This window comes from Echinops telfairi, unplaced genomic scaffold (genome assembly GCF_000313985.2).
Source record: "Echinops telfairi isolate 266 unplaced genomic scaffold, ASM31398v2 ScPeMD7_60;HRSCAF=208, whole genome shotgun sequence".
Lineage (NCBI taxonomy): Eukaryota > Metazoa > Chordata > Mammalia > Afrosoricida > Tenrecidae > Echinops > Echinops telfairi.
Window position 1 is genome coordinate 37,320,741 of NW_022103958.1, and position 20,015 is coordinate 37,340,755.

Here is a 20,015-nt window from a genome sequence, read left to right on the forward strand (position 1 = left end):
GGGGGTGAGTCAATCAGGGTGCAGTAGAGCACTATAGGTTATTCTTTTAAAACAGAAAATCACAAGTACTGGCAAGGATGTGGAGAAATGAAAACCCTAGTTTATGGCCAATGGCAATGTAAAATGGTGCAGCTGCTACGGAAAAGTTTGGTGGTTCCTCACGAAGATAAACATAGAATTACCACATGACCCAGAAATTCCTTTCCTCATATACAGCCAAGAGAATTGCAAGCACGGCCTGAAACAGAGACTTCTATGCCAGGGTTCACTGCGGCGATATTCACGTGAGCCACAAGGTGGAAACAGCCCAGGTGTCCATCAACAAATGAAAGGCAAAACAAAATGTGGCCCATGTGCCATGGACCCTTGAACACTGGGGTTGGAACGATGCAAGTCCATTATTATGTGGGGTTTCTTCAAGAACGTTGTGTAACACACTAATCGTCTCCATGTGAGCTGTTCATCTCTCCAGTAAGTTGTGCATCAAGATACCAGGTGATCTTCAGCAGTTCTCATCTACTTGTCACAGTGTTTAGATCGATGGGGTAAACCTGGGGCCCACAGAGAGTGCCGCTGGTGAAGCAGAAGTGGTCCCTGAGCAGAGGAGCGTCATGACGCTGCGTTGTTTGACCACGGAACATAAATTGAGGTCTGTAGTTGTGGTTGCCTGTCATTTCAAGATAAATTAACCCAGCACTAAACCACCGCAAGAAAAAAAGAACGAAAGAAGAAAAGGAAATCCATGACGCTGTCCTTGCAGCGATGCACCTTTTACAAAAGATCTCTTCCTCTGCTACTGAAAGTGAAGCTTTACACAGTACACAATACACATGGCAAAGAAAAACTGCGTTAACTGACTGTTTCTATTATCAGTAAGGTTCAGATCACCAGTCAGCAATTAGGAGTCAAGTTTTTAGGGAGTCAAAGTAATGTGTGGCTGTTCAACTGCACGGGCTCTGCTTTCCTAACCCACCTTGATCATGGGTCGACCGTATATGCAATGTAAATGCATATGCGTGCAATTAAAAAATGTTTAACAAAACCAAAAACCTCCATAATCCCTGCCATCAAATCGATTGCAACTCATAGAGACCCTATAGGACAGAGTAGAACTCTCCCTTTGGGATTCTGAGGCTATTAATGTCCACTAGAGCAGAAAGCGTCCTGTGGCTGGTGGCTGGTGACCTTGTGTTAACTGCCCCTGGGTAACCCACTACACCTCCAGACAGTCACAAAAAGGAATACAGTTACAGATATGCTACCCCATGCGTGTGCCTTAAGCATTATGCTTAGTGAATTAAGTCAGACACAAAGGGACAAATAGTGTAGGATCCCATTTATATAAAATATCTAGGTCAATGTATGTAGAGAAATTAGGTGTTGCTATGAGCTCGAAGGGTGAAAGAAACAGAGAGCTATTGCTTTTCTGTATTTCTGTTCGGGGTGATTAAAAAGTTTTGGCCACAAATAATGGTGATGCTTGAATAACACTGTGAATATGACTACCATATTTTTAAGACAAATGATGCCAACTTTCTACATTTGTTTGCCAGCCGCAACCTCCTCCCCACCCCATGCCCCACCACCCCCAACACACATGCATACACCATCCAAGTATTTTCAGAAGTGTGCTCTGTGAAATTATTTACGGCAACATATAAAAACACCCAGAGCACTTATGAAAATACCTCTCGGGGTGAGGGCTCGGTTAGCAAACAAACGCAGAAGGTGGGTTCCAATTATTTGTGTAAAAATACAGTAACCCCACTGGATTGTATGCTTAAAAACAGTTAAATGACACATTTTATGTTGTGTATATTTTACCACAATTTGTGAACCAGACATAAATAAAAATCAAGACAAAGATGCCCTGTATTGCTGTTTGTATTCTGAAAATCTGTAGCGTGCTAATTGGCATAAGACACAAAGAAGGCATAACAGGAACAAGTTTGGAAAGGGAGAGACAAAGCATGATTATCTACACTGAATATGCAAGCAGCAATCAATCGACTACAAGTGGATACTGGAAAAGATACGGGATTCTCCCAAGAGCTTTTTGAACCCGAACCCCAGCCTCCACTGCCCGGTGGCCAATGGAACTACACGGTGCCTAGCGACCGCTACGACTGCTTTGCTTGAGATCATATAATGTTTTGGAGAAAATGGGAGAAAAATGAAGACTGTAATTCAGAATCTTAGTAAATAGATAAGACTCTGGTAAAGATCAGTGGAATCTCTGAGACTACAGCTCTGAGATATCCCCCTAACCCGGAACTGAACCCAGCAACGGGACCACTGTTCGTCCAAACAGTAGACAGACCTATAAAGTGCACAGTGACACGAGAGACAGACACCTCAGAACCATGAGCCAGGCCAGACCAGAGGGGGCGCCGTGCGCCCCAGCAAGCTCCGAGAGCAGCCAGCGCCAAGGAAGAAAGCAGAATGGGCACAGGGAACCTGAGGAGCAGGAAGAAGGCTGTGACACTCGGAACTGCAACAAGAATTCAGAGACAAAATGTGTGCACCCTGGCGAATGGAACACTGAAACCAAACAAGAAATCAGCACACCATTATTGGAAATAATATGGTTTAACAGCTCGGATAGGAACAAAATATAAGATCAAAATTTATTTTATTCCCGTATGTCACCAAAAGAACAGCTAGTATCGCAAAGCAAATGTCACAGCAAACAAAATTTCGATGGATTATTTGGGGAAATTTGATCAACGCAAAGGACAAAGAGTACCCAATTTCTCTGTGAAGAACCGAACAGGGAGGCCAGGTGCCCTGCCGGACATCGAGGCGGATTCTAAGAACACGGTAATTGCAACAGAATAGTATTAGCATGCAACTGCAAGCCTGGTACAGTCCACAGGACCAGAAATGTATCCAAAGTCTAACAATTGATGGATAATTAAAATTCATTCTTCTTTTTTACTACAAACAAAAATTCATTCCTAATACACCAAAGATAAACATAAAAAATAAACAAACAATTTTAACGAAAAATATCATCTTCATGACCATTGGGTTAGAAAGGATTGCTTACCTAAATATAAAGAGCACTAATGTAAATAAAAAGAGCACAAGATAAGCAAACTTAACTTAGACATAAATAAAGTAGAAAGACAAGTCACAAACTGAGAAAAGATCATTGAAAAACATAAGACCAAAAAACATTAGTGTCTGAGTGAAAGAAAAGGCAGTAGGAGGGAGATAAGGGAAAAATAATAGAGGCAAGGGAAGACATTGGGGGTTTGCAAAGGCTCAAGGCAACAGAGGCAAATCCATTGCTACAGTAGTGGTGATCTACCAGGAGATGCCTAGACAGACAGACCTGATGGCTGAACAGGTGTGGGAGGGCGAGTGGGAATATAACCATAAATAATCTATAGGCTTGGCAGAGGAAACTGCGCATGTGTATTTTACCTTTGCGGTGAATAGATCCCTCCAGGTACTGGAGTATACACAGGACAAAGTTGTAAAAATTTCGTATATAATATAAAAGGAAATGAGTTGATGGGCCCCGGGGATCTAGGCCATGGTCTCTGGGAAACCAAGGTCAATTGGCATAGCAGTGTTCACAGAGACAATGGTCTACATCCTACTTCGGAGAGTACTGACTGGGGTCTCACAAGCTCTTGAGCGGCCATCTAAGATGCCGCTAGTAGTCTCTCCCCATCGGAAGCAAAGAATGATGAAATACAAAAGGCACCGGGAAACAGAGCAACAGACTGTGGGTCATGAAAGCACAGCTCAACATAGCCCTGAAACCGGAAGAACAAGAGTGCTCGGATACCACCACCAATGCTCTGAAAAGGGTCACAAGATAAGACCCTGGGTCGATGGGGAGAACAATGTGGAACAGAACATCCTAAAAGCAACCAAGCTCAGTGGTCAGATAGAGACTGGAGGTCCCCCTGGACTAAACCCCTTAGTCCCCCTTTCTTCCAGGCAGGAACCGAACTCACGCCCCTCATAAAATAATCAACCATTTACCCAAGCACAGAGGGCTCGGGGAGGAGGAGGACCAGAAATAGGAAATGCTGGACGGAAGTGGGATAAGCATGGGGCATTGATGGCACTGAAACAGATGAGTTCAAACAATAAATTATAGCATATACAACAGATGATCTGCTTGTAAACCTTCACTCAAATTAGAATGAATCTTTTTTAAGGCAAGTATTCTAGATATAGATATATACACACATACATAATTTCTTAGTAAGCAACTGGAAAATAAAGAAAAATGAAAAAAACTGCAGAAGAGAAAATAATCAAATTCACTGCTGTCGAGTCAATGGTGACTCATGGCAACTCTACAGGACAGAGTAGACCTGCCCCCTTGGGCTGTTGAGCATGTAAATCTTTACAAGCACAGAAAGCCTTGTCCATCCCCTGTGGAGCAGCTGGTGGTTTCAAAATGCTGGCTAGCCTTGTGGTTAGCAGCTGACGCATATCGCACTCTGCTTCCAGGGCTCCTTAAGAGGAAATACTAGGCAAATTTGAGAAATTAAAAAGTATGCTAAACTGTAAGAGAAATACAAATTAAAAGCATAACAAGAGAAAGAAGAGAGCCGTGCAAGTCATATTTGAAGAGAGGAATTTTAAAATAAATCCTTAAAGTGTAACGGATCCCAAAGGAGACAAAACCAAAGAAACCACATGAGGAACATCCCAACCAAATGCTGAAAACCAAAGAGAGCGTCTTCAAAGCAGCAGAGACAACGAAGGTGGGGCAGGCACAGTCCCTCAAAGAAGCATCAGCAGTTACAGAAGCCAGGACACAATGGAATGGCTTTTTTAAAGCACTGAAACAAACAACCAACAGCCCACCTAAATTCTATTCCTTGGGACAATATGCTTCAAAAATGAAGGTAAAAAAATAAGTTATTTCAATCAAACCCTGAAAGTATTCTGTGCCATCAGGCCTGCACTGCATGAAATAAAATAATCCCAGATATAATTGTAGGGAGAAACGAAAGCCAACAAGTGGGTAAATATGTTTTTGTTGAAATTGACCAATTCGTTCTAAAAGGTATGAAGAAATGCAAAGGACCTGGATTGGGCACAAAAATACCCAAGAACAACAGTTAGAGATGTACATACACTATTACAGGTTAAGTCTTAAAATAAAACTAAAGCAAAAAAAAGTTCACCATAGTAATAGAATAAAAATAAGTCAACAGAGCCCAGAGAACCTAGAAATAGACATAGACAGTTACCAAATTTGTGATAAAGGGATCACAGAATTCACAGATGAGAAATAGCCCTAGAAAATGGAGTATCCATTTGGGAGATAAATGCAATTTGACCACTACCTCATGCCATACACAATAATTACTTCAAAATGAATGTGAAAGTTAAAATGATAAAGTTCTCAGAAGAAAAAAATAAGTGTCAGGCAAACATTCCTTAATTAAACCACAGAAACACTAAACACAGAAGAAAATACTGATAAGTAGAACTTCACTAAATGGGAAAATTCTACTCCACACGGACACAAAGGGCGTGAAAAGGCAGCCACAGAGTGGGAGAAGACTCCTGTGATACATGCATTGTTTTTAAAGGACCCATTATCCAGGATACAAAATAGAACACACAAAAAATTTTTTTAAGTCCAGTATTTTAAAAATTAAAAAGGAGAGGGAGAGGGAAGAGCAGGCCGTCTGAATGCACACTTTACAAAAAGAAGTACTGGGGGCTAAGAAGTACACAGAAAAAAAAAGTTTAATATATGCATTATTAGGGAAAGGCAAATTAAACTCATAATGAAGTGATACTATGCCCTCACCAGAATGGCTAGAATTAAAAGTGTGTGGGGAAGTGAAATTTCTTAATGTGGTCCTTTTATCCATGTCTCTGTAACACCCACCAAATGATAGAGTGGGACGATGCAAAAGGGACACAAGTAACACGTCGGGATTGGTCTGTTTTAGTTGCCACTCCCCTGACTATCAGAATAAGCTGCCTCAGAAGCAGAAATCCCTGGACCATCAGGAGAAAGAGCCACCAGTGGAGTGCATCTGAAATCTGTCTGCGAGGTGAAGGCAGGGGCCAGAGGCACCAGGGGCTGCTGCACGGAGACCAGGGGACAGAGACAGACCATCAGACTGTGAGGCATGGCATCTGGCTGGCTTCCGGATCCAGAGGCAAGGCCCATATAGCTGACAGGTTAAGGACTACAGAAACTTGGCTGCTGGCTGAGGGGAGGTATATTACTGTGGACCAATGCCCGTCTCCTTGCTGGTCATTGATCCTGACTTCCCTAATAAACACACTTAATCATGAGTGTTGTCAGTGAGTTCTTTGCAATCGCTTATCCAACCCAGTAAAAGAGGTAGTGTGCTGCTATGGAAGAAGCGGTTGACGTTAGGGAGGGTAAAGAGGATGGAAGGGGAGGCATGCCTGCCTCGGCCTTGTGTCCATCGGCCTTGGGTTGATGAGGGGGTGGATTCTCCTTCTCCCTTGTGAGGCTGGAGGAGATCCTGCCTAGCCTCCTCACCTTTTTCACAGGGTTAGCAAGAACACTGGAAATCTCGTACATTACTAGTGGGTGTGCATGCTGGTAAAATTACGTTAGAAAGCTTCTGGGTAGTATTTTCCAGAGCAAGGGCTGTGCAAGTATGCCCAATAAGCGTACTCCTGATAACACATCAAAGAGTGTGGAATTTGCCACAACTGCTGGGAGAACGGAGTCCACGCTTGAGATATCAACCACGCTGTAGCTATCGCTCTGACATGACACAGGGTTAGGGGGAAGCGCCCCTGAGGAGCCATGAAGCAAGGCTTCAGTGACATCAAGGTACACCTCCAGACTCCTGGGAAAGGCCAAGAGGCTTCAGTTAACCAATGGCAGGAATAGAAAAGACCCGGCAGCAGGGCACATGGTCTGTAACTGTGTGCAGAACATGATAAGGGGCATCACTCGGGGCCTGCCTGACAAGATAAGGTCTGCATAAGCTCACTTCTCCTTCAACATCACTGTTGATGAGAACAGGTCTCTGGTTGGAATCTGAAATTTGGAGCGTGAACAATGCATCTGTAAGACTCACGTGAAACCCGGCGTTGCTTGTTCAGTAGCTGAGGCACAGAGCGTCGAGTAAATTCTTGAAGGAACCAACAGGGCGCTTGCATCAAGTTCAGCTACTTGGATTCACCAAGTTCCTCACTCACTGCCATCCAGTCAACGCTGATTCTTATCGAGCCCTGTGGGCTCCCAAGACTGACTTCTCATGGCAGCAGAAAGACCAGTCTTTCTCCCGAGGAGCGGCTGGTGGCTTCAAACTGCAGACCATGCAGATCACACACCAACACATAAAAGTAGTTAAGAACACGGCTGTCAGAAAAAATGTGGGTGGTACCTATGTCCCTCAAAAAGGAAGAGATCAGCAGACCGATAAATAAGTTCTAAGAATTGTCCATCTAAGAAGACAGATAATTCATTCCAAAGATCTATTTGCAATATTTTCAAAATGAACAAAAAAAAAGTTCGTCTAAAATTTGGGAAAGTTTCTACTTATTAAAAAGAAGTATGTCCCCCAGTGCCACGTAAAACAATATCCATAGAAGCTTCACATCCTTTCTGCCATCAGCTAGAAGTATCCCAAATGTTCACATCAGAAGAATGGTGAAATGGCAATGGAAAGAATAAACTGCCACTGCACATAGTTGAGGTCATTCAGTGGTAGAATTATTGTTTTCATGCAGGAGACCTGGTTCAACTCCTGACCAACACCCATCAACCAAGAGGACCGGCCATCAGTGAGAAGAGATTCATGTGTTACTATGGAGATGAACAGGCTTCAGTGGAGCTTCCAGACTAAGACAGACTAGGGAGAGAGGCTGGTGATCTACATTTAAAATTCAGCCAATAAAAATCCCGTGGATCACAATGGTCCAATACCATTGTCACCAGGAGCCAAGGGCCAACTTAATAGCAACTGCAGTAAATGGCATGGAGGGTCATATCTGATCTCCTCTAGCTTCCCTGTTGCCATGAGGCAGGGGTCAGACATGCCTCCACCCTCCATCTTTCATGATCTACTCTAACTACCAAGTGTTTCTCCCCCAAGACTCTACTTCTATGCTGGATTCAATAATCCATTGCAATAGACACACAAAACTCACAGGAAATACTCACAATGGTAGGGTTTACTAGGAAAGTTAATTGGTTGCCACAAGTCAGGATCAATAAAGAGTGAAGGTACAATCTTTGAACCACTGCAACACCTCTCCTCAACCAGCAGGCGAGACTCTCTCTGGTCCTCGGCTTCTCAGATACATGGTCTTTTGGCTTTTTCCTCTGTGGGCTAGGAAGCCAGCCTGTCATTCTGTCTCACAGTCCCATCACCTTGGGCCAGTTGAGGTGAAGGTACCCCATAGTCTCAACACTGCTCCTCTGAGTCTCAGTCTCTGATACATCTGGTCTCAGCTCAAAATCCGAGTAGTTAATTATACATTGAGCTACTAACCACAAGGTCAGTGGTTCAAACCCACCATCTACTCCACAGGAGAAAGTTGAGGCTTTCTACTCCTATGAAGAAGTAAAGTAATGGAAACCCAAAAGGGCAGTTCTACTCTGTCCTTTCGGGTCACTGTGAGTTAGAATCTAGTCCCTGGCAGTGAGTTTGGTTTCTTAATATATATGTGAACATTTGTTAAATTGTATGCTTTATGGTAAGTATATCTCCCTAATAAAGAAGAAAATAAACCAGTATCGGGTTGCAAATGTTGAAACAATGTATCTAACACCTCTTTTATCTATAAGTTCTTTAACAAAACAAGCAAAATAGACCTCTGAGCAGTTGAAATAAATGTTACAAAGTCACTAAGTCTTACTTCTGAGAAAGACGTCTTCATCCCTTTCATCCCTATTTCTACAACCAATTCTAATTAGGTAGGTTACCTAGTTTCCTAACACACTACTGAAAATCAGGAACAACCTAGAGATGGGTAACAGTAAGAAATAGACACGAACAGCAATCACTGCCAACCAGTCAATGCTGACTCACAGCGACCCCTGTGGGTTTCCAAGACTGGAACTCTTTAAGGGGAGTCGAAGACCCAGTCTTCTCCCTCAGAACGGCTGGTGGCTTCGAACTGCCAACCATGGAATTGCAGTCCAACTCGTAACCACTACACCACCAGGGCTCCTCAGCTAATAGCAAATAACAAACAAAATATCTATTAAAATCCAGGTAGATAAGAACTCAAAATACAAAGGAAGCTGAGATTAACAATACAGGTCAAACCATTTACAAGTCAATTAAGACATCATTGTATCATAGCACAAAAGACAAACTGTGTGAAAAATGAAAACCTTTGTTTAGCATGAAAATAATCGTTTCCACCTGTTCAGTGAGCAGAGGAAATATTAAGTTCTGCTCCGTAAGCCAACACAGGTGTAAACATGATAAGAAAACACAATCATAACAACCAAAACAAAGTACCTTTAAACTAAAAAGGTATTGCTCAGATAGTTCTCTGGGGGGCGGGTGGATGTACTTTACTAAAAGTAGGACATTTGCAGTTTGTTAGATAATTGTGACTAAAAATTTACTACTATCATATTCCTTGGCAAGCTATCAGAACTAGTAAATTTTCACTGAGAATACTGTTTTCTCTAGAAATTTTTTTAAAAGTGCCATCTAAGCACTCAGCTCAGCAAGCACTACAACAAGATGCCCAGCACTGACTGAGGGGAGGAAGAGGCTTCCATCTGTCCCTTCCTCTCTTATCTCTCACTTACCAGCCCTGGGGTGGGACTGCTTCACAGATGACAAGTTTAGCAGACAGTTAACTATGAAGCAAGAATCGCCCTAAAGGGCAGCTGTGTGAAACCCAGCACACCTCCACCACCGGTGTGACAGGCTGGGACAATCAGCTTAAGAGGCAGTGAGCTACTGGTGTAGCAGCTGACAAATATCTCTTCTGACGAACAAAGCTACTTCACCTTTAACTCTGAAATTCCGAAAGGCAAGGTATCTAAACTCACTCTTTTGACCACACTTGATATCATCACATTTCTTTTTTGTCTTAATACTCACAAATTGCTGAAAGACTTGCCCCCTCTAAAAAAGGCACTTTAACTTTATACTCGTTGGAAGAAAATACCAAGACAATGAAAAGGAATTGTTTGAGAAAACTATGAACTTTATCACTTAGAGTAATTTGGTATAAGCTACGGAGTAATTTGAGGATAAATATTTCAACTTTTAATAATAGCAGCAAATAGTGTCAATAGCAGCTAACCAAATGTCAGCTAGCCAGATGTCTCACAATGTTCCGAGAATGTTGCAAATTATCAACTCATTTAATCTACCCAGCAACTCGATGAAGTGAATACTGCTAATTGTTCCCAATTCATACATAGAGAAACTGAGATACAAATAAAGTAAGTGGCGTAGCCGTTCCTAGAACTGAGAAATGGCAGTGGTATCATCTAAGCTCAGGCAGTCTGGCTGCTGGCTGCACCATTATGCAACACTGCGGATTGTTAATGAAATGCAAAAGAGGGTAGTCAAGCAGGACTCGCCTCTACTCGTGGCTCTTTCCTTCACCCAAGGTTAACCTGGTGCTACTACGGGAAATGACAGTAAGAGTAAACATGAGATATTCATTATGAATGCACTGTGGGTAAGCTAGAACAAAATGTTCGATCCTTATATTCAGGGAGCTTATTTAGAGAAAGCAAACACATGCATTTAAAAGCAGCATGTATTAATCAAGAAAATCAAGCTCTGTGTCATTTTTCTCAAACTGGCTCTTTTTCTCATGTCCCCTATCAGCCCCACTAATGGCACCACTAGCCGTGCAGTGTTTTGCTCTGTTGTGCACAGGGTCACTGCGAGTCAGAACCCACATGATGGCCCCTAACAACCACCACCTTCCAGTTGCCCACAGGTGGACTACTATCTTCAGGCCCCCTTAGTCAACCAGTCACCCCCACCTTTCCACTTCCACTGTTCTCAAAGGCTCTCATGTGGATGAGTATCTAGCCTCCCTGACCTCAAAATGTTGATTCTTATCTCTCCTTCACATTGTCAGTAATCTCCCCAAGATAAATAAAGAAAAATCTTCCAATGGCTTTCTATTGCCAACAAATGAATTTAAAAATTGGAGAGAGCATTCAAACCCCTATACACATTACTCAGCCAATCTTCCTGTCTCTATTCCTGCAACATTCCAACATAAATCCTAGTCCCTTACTCAGTAGCTGTCCAGAAGAAAGCCATGAACTTCTTCTTAACCGTCAGATTGTTTCTTATCAGTCATAATGTGTGTATGTCTCCACCTAATCAAGTCCTATATATCCTTCAAATGCCTCCTCTAGGAAGATTTTCAGTACATTCTCATGAAAAATCCATCACGTGTTTCCCTGCCCACAACAAGGGACTCAGACTGGAAAGATAGCATTAATTTAATTTTCTCTCATAGTAAGCAAGTTTGCCCGTATGTCCCCTAAATAGATTAAAAAATCAAACAGGTACTATGTCTGTTTTATCCCCCTATTTCTCCCACGGCACTTATCATACAGCAATGCTGAAAAAAGAAAAAAAAGTTTAGCAATTATGACAGTCATAAAAACTATATAACCAAAGTATAATATACAATGTAATCAGAATGAGTTAAAATTATAAATAAAGCCACATAAACAAGTAATGCATCCTATCTTTTTTTTTAATGCATCCTATTATAGGTTAAGTCTGGAAACAGTATTTGAGTTTGTGTGTACACACATACCGTTTAAGAAGACAAAGTAAGGTGATGAAATGTACAAAAGCCTGGAATTACAAAAATAAAAGGTAAGGACATGACTGGCATATCTCAAGCTGAAATAAACCACAGAGAAAATTCAAGCCTCGAGTTGTATTACTGAAAAACTCTATGGACAAAAAGGATCAAAATAAGTTATCACTACCCTCTCCCCCATCAAAAAAAAAGATCAACGTTCAACCATTTAAGGAGATTGCACTTGTGCAAGAATGGCTGATGTTGCAAGAAGCTGCTTAAAGCGGTACTGAGGGCACTGGTGAAAAACACGGCTCCAGGAATTGATAGGGTGTCTACTGAGCTGCCAAAATGACTGTCGCCTTTGGGAACAAGAAGGTCAACTGGCATAACAGAGTCCTCAAAGACAATGTTCCACATTCTGCTGTGGTAAACGTGTGGCCATCTCAGGTGCAACCATTGGCCTTTCCCCACCCGGAGCAAAAAGTGAAAACAAAGACCTGAAGTAAATAAAACAGAAAGCAAACCAACCCAGCTAAAAAGCTGTTGTTTTTTAAAGACAAACAAGGAAGCCTACTTCCAGCATGGCTGATGAAGAAACAAGCAAATGACACAAATAAGATAAGGAATGAAAAAGGGAACATGCGCAGCCATTGGGGGAACCAATATGGCACTACTTCAAACAACTAAGAATAGAAATTCTACACAAGCCAGCAATAACTGTTGTGTAGATACCCTAAAAACAACACAGCCATAATAGGAACAGACATATGCACGCCTGTGTTTACCACAGCACTGTTCACAAGAGCAAGAAGTTGGGAAAAGTCCAAATGCCTATCAGTAGAAGAATAGATAAAGAAGAGAATACTAAAAATCTAAAAACATCACTAAAGCACAATGGTAAAACCAGGAAACACCTCGTGACATGGATGGACCTGGAGCACTTCATGCTGAGTGAAGTTAATTAATCATAAAAGAACAGATATCATAGGACACCAACACTGTAAGGATAAAAACCCAGACAAAAACATATACCAAAGGGAAAAGTCTTGGAAGTTTCCCCGAGGGAGGGATGTCCTGGGTGTGAAGATGAAGCAGTAGATTAGAATACAGGGGTTGAGGTCAGGGTGGGATGTTGATGAGGGGTTTAAACTATTGAATGCAGAGTTGGCGGTCTGAAATGTAAACGGCCTCCACCTAATTCACAATTTAAAAATCATTTTTGAAAAAGGGACATAAATGCATTTACTAAATAAATTAAACTTAATAAAAAGAGATGGTGAACTAGGGAAATTGTTTGTGGTGGTGGCTGGGTACATCACATCAGTTCCAACCCACAGCAACCGACTACCACTACCAATTGCTCCGAAAGAGACTGTATCCACAGGTCCTGGCTGGAGTGGGAGGAAAGTGTGGGACAGAGGCCCAGATCTTAAGAGCCAGGCTTACTGGTCGGAGACAGGTGACATCCCTACGACTATGGCTCTTAGTCACCCTTCAGGTCTGGAATTGAACTTCCCCTGCCCCTCAACCTATGTTAGAATAACCAACCATTTAAGGGCTGCTTTTATCCAAAGACAAAGAATTGCGGGTTAGGAAAGAAGGAGGGATGGAAACAGAGAACCCAGGGTGGAGTGGAGTAAGTGATGGTCCACTGAGGGCCTGCAATGGATGAGCTGACAGAAAATGTGCATGAACTGCTGAATGTAAAACTGATGATCTGTCCTGTCAACTTTCATCGGATTTACACTAAAAGGGTTTTTTGCTTTGTTTTGTTTTATGTTCTTCTGCCTCTCCCCTATCTCAACCTGCTTTAACCAGGGGTGTGACCTTTTAGCATATATTTGGAGCTAGCTGGCAAAACCAAGGATAGCCTTGGGAAATTAGCGAGCAGCTGTACTCTGTCCTATAGGGTCTCCATGAGTCAGAACTGACTGGATGGCAGTGAATATATATATTCGTATCACTGTGATGGATAAGATTTCTTCATCTCCTGTGTTCCCTAAAAGGAACAGTGGGAATGCAAAACAAAAGGAAAAAATTCACAGGCTCAGTAATAACAGCTGCCGTTGAATAGCTAGAGCCAAGGATGGATGCAAGAAGGTAAAGGGGTTTTTAACTGCTTTTTAAAAAAAAAAAAAAAAAGGTTAAAGGCTGGTTATGAAGCCAGGCTCAAGGGCATGAACTTTATCCTGTGGACAATGAGCCCATAAGACAGAAGAAATTATTTGATCAAATGTTTCTGAAAGACAACAGTAACAGCACATACAATATCTACAAGGCGGGATCTAAGGTTATTACACAAACTGATAATTCACTAAGAGTCCTGGTGGCGTGGTCGCGGCACTGGGCTGCAATCCGTAAGGTCCTCAGTTCAGGCGCTCCTCAGGAGAAAGACTGGGCTTTCTACTCCAGAGTAAAGAGTTACAGTCTCAGAACCCAAGGGGCAAGTCTACCCTGTCCTTACAGCCCCATTTTACTACAAAATATTCACATGATTTTGCATAAAACGAAATGAATCCATAAAACATGCTTCACTAACACTATAGCATTCTTCAAAATTCACAGTGGGATATGAAGTGCCTTGCAAACGCTTTGGGGTAGAAGGAGGCAGGAAAATGACTTAAACCTTAATTTTGTTTTTTTGCCTGCACACTACATGTGTGCACCTTTTTCAAATAAAATTAACACTTTAAATAATATTTATAGGCTTTAAGGCCACAGAAATTTTAAATATTTACCTAGCCATTTAGAAAGCACTTAGCATTTTAGGTATAGAAAAATATCTCACACACTCACTTATGTCTTTCAAAACCTCATATTTACTTACTCGATCACACACAAAATGATCTGGCTGAGAGCTGAAAATTAAGTTGCAGAATATACAATTAAAATAGCAGAAAATGTAGTTTTAAAGTTCTGGTCAAAACTTCTATGTAGACCACCGATTTTTTTTTTTTCTTAAACTTCCTATTTACTCATCTCAGCTGACTCCTGACAAATATACTACAAACGAGTGCTTCGTTCCATAGGGCTTTGGATTAGCACACAAAGCAGGGCAGAGTCAGCAGTAACCAGATTTAGACCTGGACTCTCAAAATCCTTTAAATTTTTTTAATGAAGGTAAGCAGTGAACATAAACAGCCATTTCAGCCTTTTTAGAAATCTAATCATGAAAACGTAATGATTTATAAATGTGTCCTTATGTTTCAATATGGTCCCAAACTCTCCAGCCCCATCAAGTTGACTCCAACACAGAGCCCCCATACCCAAAACATAAATCCTAGTGACGACTTGACCTCTACTCTCATACAATAAAAACATTTACAGTGACGAGTGCCCAGGTGGTTTTCTAAAAAGTGAATGAAAATGCTTAAATTCTTAAGCAAATAAATGCATAATTTTGTAATCCTGGCAAAAAGGAGTTTGCCTATGCTTCTTAAACGGTTCCTGGGTGAAGGTTGAGTTACGACTAGCACCGCAATGAAGCAATTCTACTCTGCACTGCCGAGCTCCCCATGAGTGGGATTCTACTCAACAGCCACTAACAACACACTTTTTTAACGTTCTACGCAGAAATGAAAGAATATCTGCTCACTTTCCAATTATTACACATTGAAAAATAGAGGTTAGTGATATAACATGCAACATTTAAGTAAAATTTCAAGAACGGTACTTTTTGAAGTTTTATTTATACTTTGCAAAAAGTGTAAACGAATGAAAATGAATGTATTTGGGAGGGGAAAGGCCTTTTAGAATGCAAGCTAATAAATTCAATTTGACAAGCTATCTGGCTCAGAGGGGTTACTGGCCTTTCCAAGATAACAAGCCGTAAAAGCCAGGACTTGACCCTCGATCGTCCGATGAATTCAGGGCATTTTCTCCTAAGTAAGGTTCTACCCGAGGTCTTTCAAAAAACACGTTGTGAGACAATGTTGTTGTGTTTGAATGTTTGTTTGTTCATTACCATGGTCAGATACAAAGCCTAGCAGTTTGGAAACTAGAAAGTCTCGATCTATTACTTCTATGAAAGTACTGATCTCCTAATGCCCTTATATGATATGAATGTGCCCTGCAAACAAAACCACAGACCCACTGATGCACTTCATAAGAAACAAACATTTAAGTTAAAAATTCCTGTTATGTCCATCACTGCTAGGTTAAAAATATCCTTTTCTTTCCATGCCAGAGTAGTAGGATTTTGTGACCTACATACACCCCCAAACTGTTAGTGTGTATTTTAAGACCCCCCCAAAATGTTCCCATTCAGAATGGAGGGTGAATAAGACTTGTCTGCACTAAGAGAATGTGCGTTTTAGCAGCACAGATTGTATCTTCCTCCGATAGGACTAACTGGTGAAGCCACCTGGCACAGTAGCACAGAGCTCTAGTTGACAGTGGGAGAGGCTGCTGTGACAAGGAGCATCCCAGGAGGCCCAGGAAGAAGAGGGATTTCAATCTGCAAGAGAACAGACATAAGGCCCTGCACCAGTGATTTACAATCAAAGTTTTTTAAATTGTAACGCTGTACAGCTCCAGGAAATGGCCTGCACAGGAGATGAAGCTCCACTGAAACCCTTTTCCAGTCTTAAAAAAAATGCAGCATAGTCACAAACAGCCAAATGCCAAATGCTGTTCCATTCCATACAAACAGCTAGCTGGTCCTACTTTGCTCCGCAGTGAATCCTCACAATGTTTCCTCCGACACATTTATCGAGGCACTGTCAGTCATCATTAGTAGGAAAGTGAGAAAACAAAAAGTCCTAATAATGTTTTTCAAGCACTTGGACAAGTAACTACAGGCCACAAAAGAGGCTTCAAAAGCCATTTCGAAAAGGAAAGTGTCATCTCCCGGGAAGAGGACTGATCGGTGTTTAAAAAGGAGGGTTTTTCTTAATCCGCCATGTCAGAAAAACCAATGCGGCGCCTGCAGATTATTTTGAAGGCGAGGAGAGGGAAAGAACCATTGGCTATAGTTAAGGGCAAGAAACCTGTTCCAAACAATCTGGTTCTGGGGCAATACCCAGTCATTAAAGAGTATGAAAACTATTAGTGTTCAGGATGCACACAAGTGGACACAGAGACGCTGACTGATGGAATGGCTCATCCAGACAGGAGTATGGGAGCGTGAGCGGAATTGGGGAGCAAACAATGAACATGGGAGGGGGGGGAGCATTAGAACTGATGGTGATGATGTGTGTACAACTCTTTTTAAAAGCGATTTAACTGTGGACGTGTATGATATGTGAATATTATATCAAGAAAACTACTTGCAAAGAAAGAACCCGAACTTGGCGGAGGGCTTCCATGGGTGGAGGAGGAAACGCGGTTGCTTCGGTACTGAGTGCATGTAAATGGTGGCGGAATAGTTTGGAAAAGGGCTTAAATAAGGGTTGTACAACATGAAAAATATAGCCAATGGCACTGAATTATTCAGGTAGAAGTTGCTGAATTGGAGATGGCTTGTTGTGTTTATCTTTGCCACAAATAAAAAATAATAATAATCGCATCAATAACAACGAGTACAAGGAAGAAAAAACTGTTCTGAAGTTGACTGTGCTGATGATTGCACAACTCTTCTTGAAATGGTTGAACTATTGTATGATATGTGGACAAAGTGCCGATAAAGCTGTTAAAAAATATTTTTAAAGGAAAAAAACTAATGGTGTCGATAGCAGAGTCTTATTTAAAGAAAACCTTTTTGTTGGGCAGAACTGGGGGGTGGGGGATAGATGTGTGAAGCAGGGTAATCTCAATATCTCTCCATTTCTCATCTCTAAAATAAGGTTAATTTCATCTACCACACAAGGTCCCTGTGAAGATTTCCAAGAAGATAAGCAAAACAATTTGCATTTAATAATCACTGAACAGTGGTTATACTTCTTGGATTCTTTGAAGTGAAAATAACAAGACAAAGGGTGTCTGGCCTCCTGTAATTCCTCATGAGGAAGGAAGAATCACTACCACCTTCAGCCCAAGATGGATTCCTGTGATGCAGAGGTCAAACACATCTCCTGTCTCCAGTCTTTACCAATTCTGACACCAGCTGTCCCTTCCATGACACCCTCTACTTTGGTGGGTTGGAAAATCCATTGCAATGGCTGCACAGAACTCCCAGATAATACTCACGATTATGTGCATTATTAGTGAAATAAGAGTGTACAATTCAGAATCAGGAATGATTAAGGGTACAGTTCTTTGGTCAAGACAGCTTATCAGCTGTGCCCACTGGCAGGCATCTCCCTGGCCCTCTGACTATCAGCCTTTGGGGCCAACTGGCCTCCGTTTGGGTAAGTGTTACAAAGCCTCTTAGTTCTGCCTATCTATTCCCAGAGGCACCTCACTCTACCAAGCAGTCTACGACGTGAAGGTGAGTGGGTTGTGGGTTTGAGAACCTGCTCCACCAAATGCCTGGAAACACCATACTGTGCCATCAACCTCCATCCTGAAGACACTTAGCTTCCTCATCGGTGTGCTGGCCACCTCATCATCTCCTGCCCCTCTCCTAGGTCCACTGCCTCTGCTGCTGTCGTTTCTCTGCCGCTGTGTCTGGCTCACAGTCTCTGATGTTACATAAGTTCTCTTTCTCTGTCCCCTGGGTCTAGGAGTTCCTCAGCACAGGGATTCCAGATCCAAAGGATAAACTCCACTCCTGGTTCTTCTTTCTATGAAATCCTTTGACGGGATTTGCAAGACTATAGCCAAAAAGACCACATACAAGCAATAGATTGTACTGCACATGGTGAAGTAAAACAGGTCTATTTTCCAGGGTTAGGTAATCATGCTCACTCCCTGATGAAGATTTCAATTCCCTTAAAAGCAACCTAAAACTACAAAAGCAAATTAAAAATGCTTTGACATCTGTCCAGGCATTATTAAGTTTAAAGGTTAAATTGCAATGGGAAAAAAATCTCCTAGTTATGCAACAAACCTACAGGAGCCATGAGCTTATAAAAGATCGCATTTGCCTATATTGCTGAAATGAATTAAGGGGGAAAAGATTTTTTTCAAAATAAAAATTCTTTCGAATAGACTTTCATCTGAATTAGCAGGTCTCAGTTCAAAAGTTCATATCCATGCCTAATTATAAGCTCTCCAACCCCCTATTAGTAATAACAAAACCACATTGATTAAAAAGCTGTGTGTATAGACTCATATTTATATAAACTCATTCTAAGGACTGTGTGCTATCACCGGGGAGACATCATCAACCGCCGAAACAGGGCCCCCCAAATTAATGCATGTGCCTCTGCCACAAGTCGGAGACGGCAATTACACCACAAATAATCCTCATGCTCCGGAGAACTCAGCTGCTGCAGAAACAAAGTCTTGGGGAAAGTGCCCTCTGACGAGTCTCGTTCCACTCCCAAGGCAAACGGTCCTTGCTTCAGCGTATTTGTAAAACTTTCTGTGTTTGGGGAATTCTATCCGGTATAAAAAGCGTATTCACTCACACCCGGTCCTTCTCCTCCCCCGCACCCTTCCCTGAAAGTTGACCTGCTCGCTTGCAAACCCGTTCGTTCCTCCGACTTGAATTCCCCTCCCCACCAAGCCTCCCCTTCGGGCCCCGTACCTGCTCCCGGGAAATGCAAGGCAACGAGGGTCTCCTGAACACTTTGCAACTGCCGTAGTAACCGGCGGGGGTCTCGCCGAGCGACACGCAGCTGGACCTCCTCCGGGGTCGGATCACAGGCACTTTGTCCTCGGCGGCGCTGGACAGCCGAGGGTGGTGGGGGGCGGCCCGGATTTGCACGAAGTGATCCAGCGCCAGGGCGAGCAGGCAGCCGGCGCTCCCCACCAGGCAGGCCAGCAGCGGCCGGAGGGCGGCGGGCAGCGCGCCCAGGCCGGAGAAGGCGACCCACCAGACGCAGCTGGCGAAGAGCAGCACCAGGATGCTGCGGCGGAGCCTCAGCGGGGGCACGAGCGACAGCACCCCCACACAGCTCAGCACCAAGAGCAACCTGCCCGCCGCCGCCGCCGTCGCCGGGGGCTCGTCCCCGCGCGCCCCCGGCGAAGACCACCAGGGCCACACCACCAAGTCACCCAGGTAGCAGCAGGCGGGCAGCGCCAGCAGCCACCAGGAGCCGCCGCCGCCGCGGGCCGGCCCGGGGCCCCGCTGGGGCCGGGTCAGGAAGCAGGTGAGGAAGAAGAAGGCACAGGCGATGCTGAAGAGGGGGCTGAGGCTGAGCGCGCAGACGCCCAGCAGGCTCCGCAGCCGCGCGGCGCCCGCAGCCCAGCTCCCGGGCCCCGCGGCGAGCAGCAGGGCCAGGACAAAGGCGGCC

The 20,015-nt window shown here is 43.1% G+C and overlaps 1 protein-coding gene across 1 annotated transcript in view; it reads right to left on the reverse strand.

Moving 5' to 3' along the window:
- PDE3B (phosphodiesterase 3B) overlaps positions 1-20,014 on the reverse strand; it is a gene marked incomplete at its 5' end in the record, with an annotated part of 155,620 nt that extends 135,606 nt beyond the window's left edge. The window contains one exon of the mRNA XM_004711617.2: positions 19,307-20,014. Coding sequence (XP_004711674.2) covers positions 19,307-20,014 — 708 coding nt within the window. The remainder of the gene's footprint in view (positions 1-19,306) is intronic.
- Position 20,015: the final 1 nt, after the last annotated feature.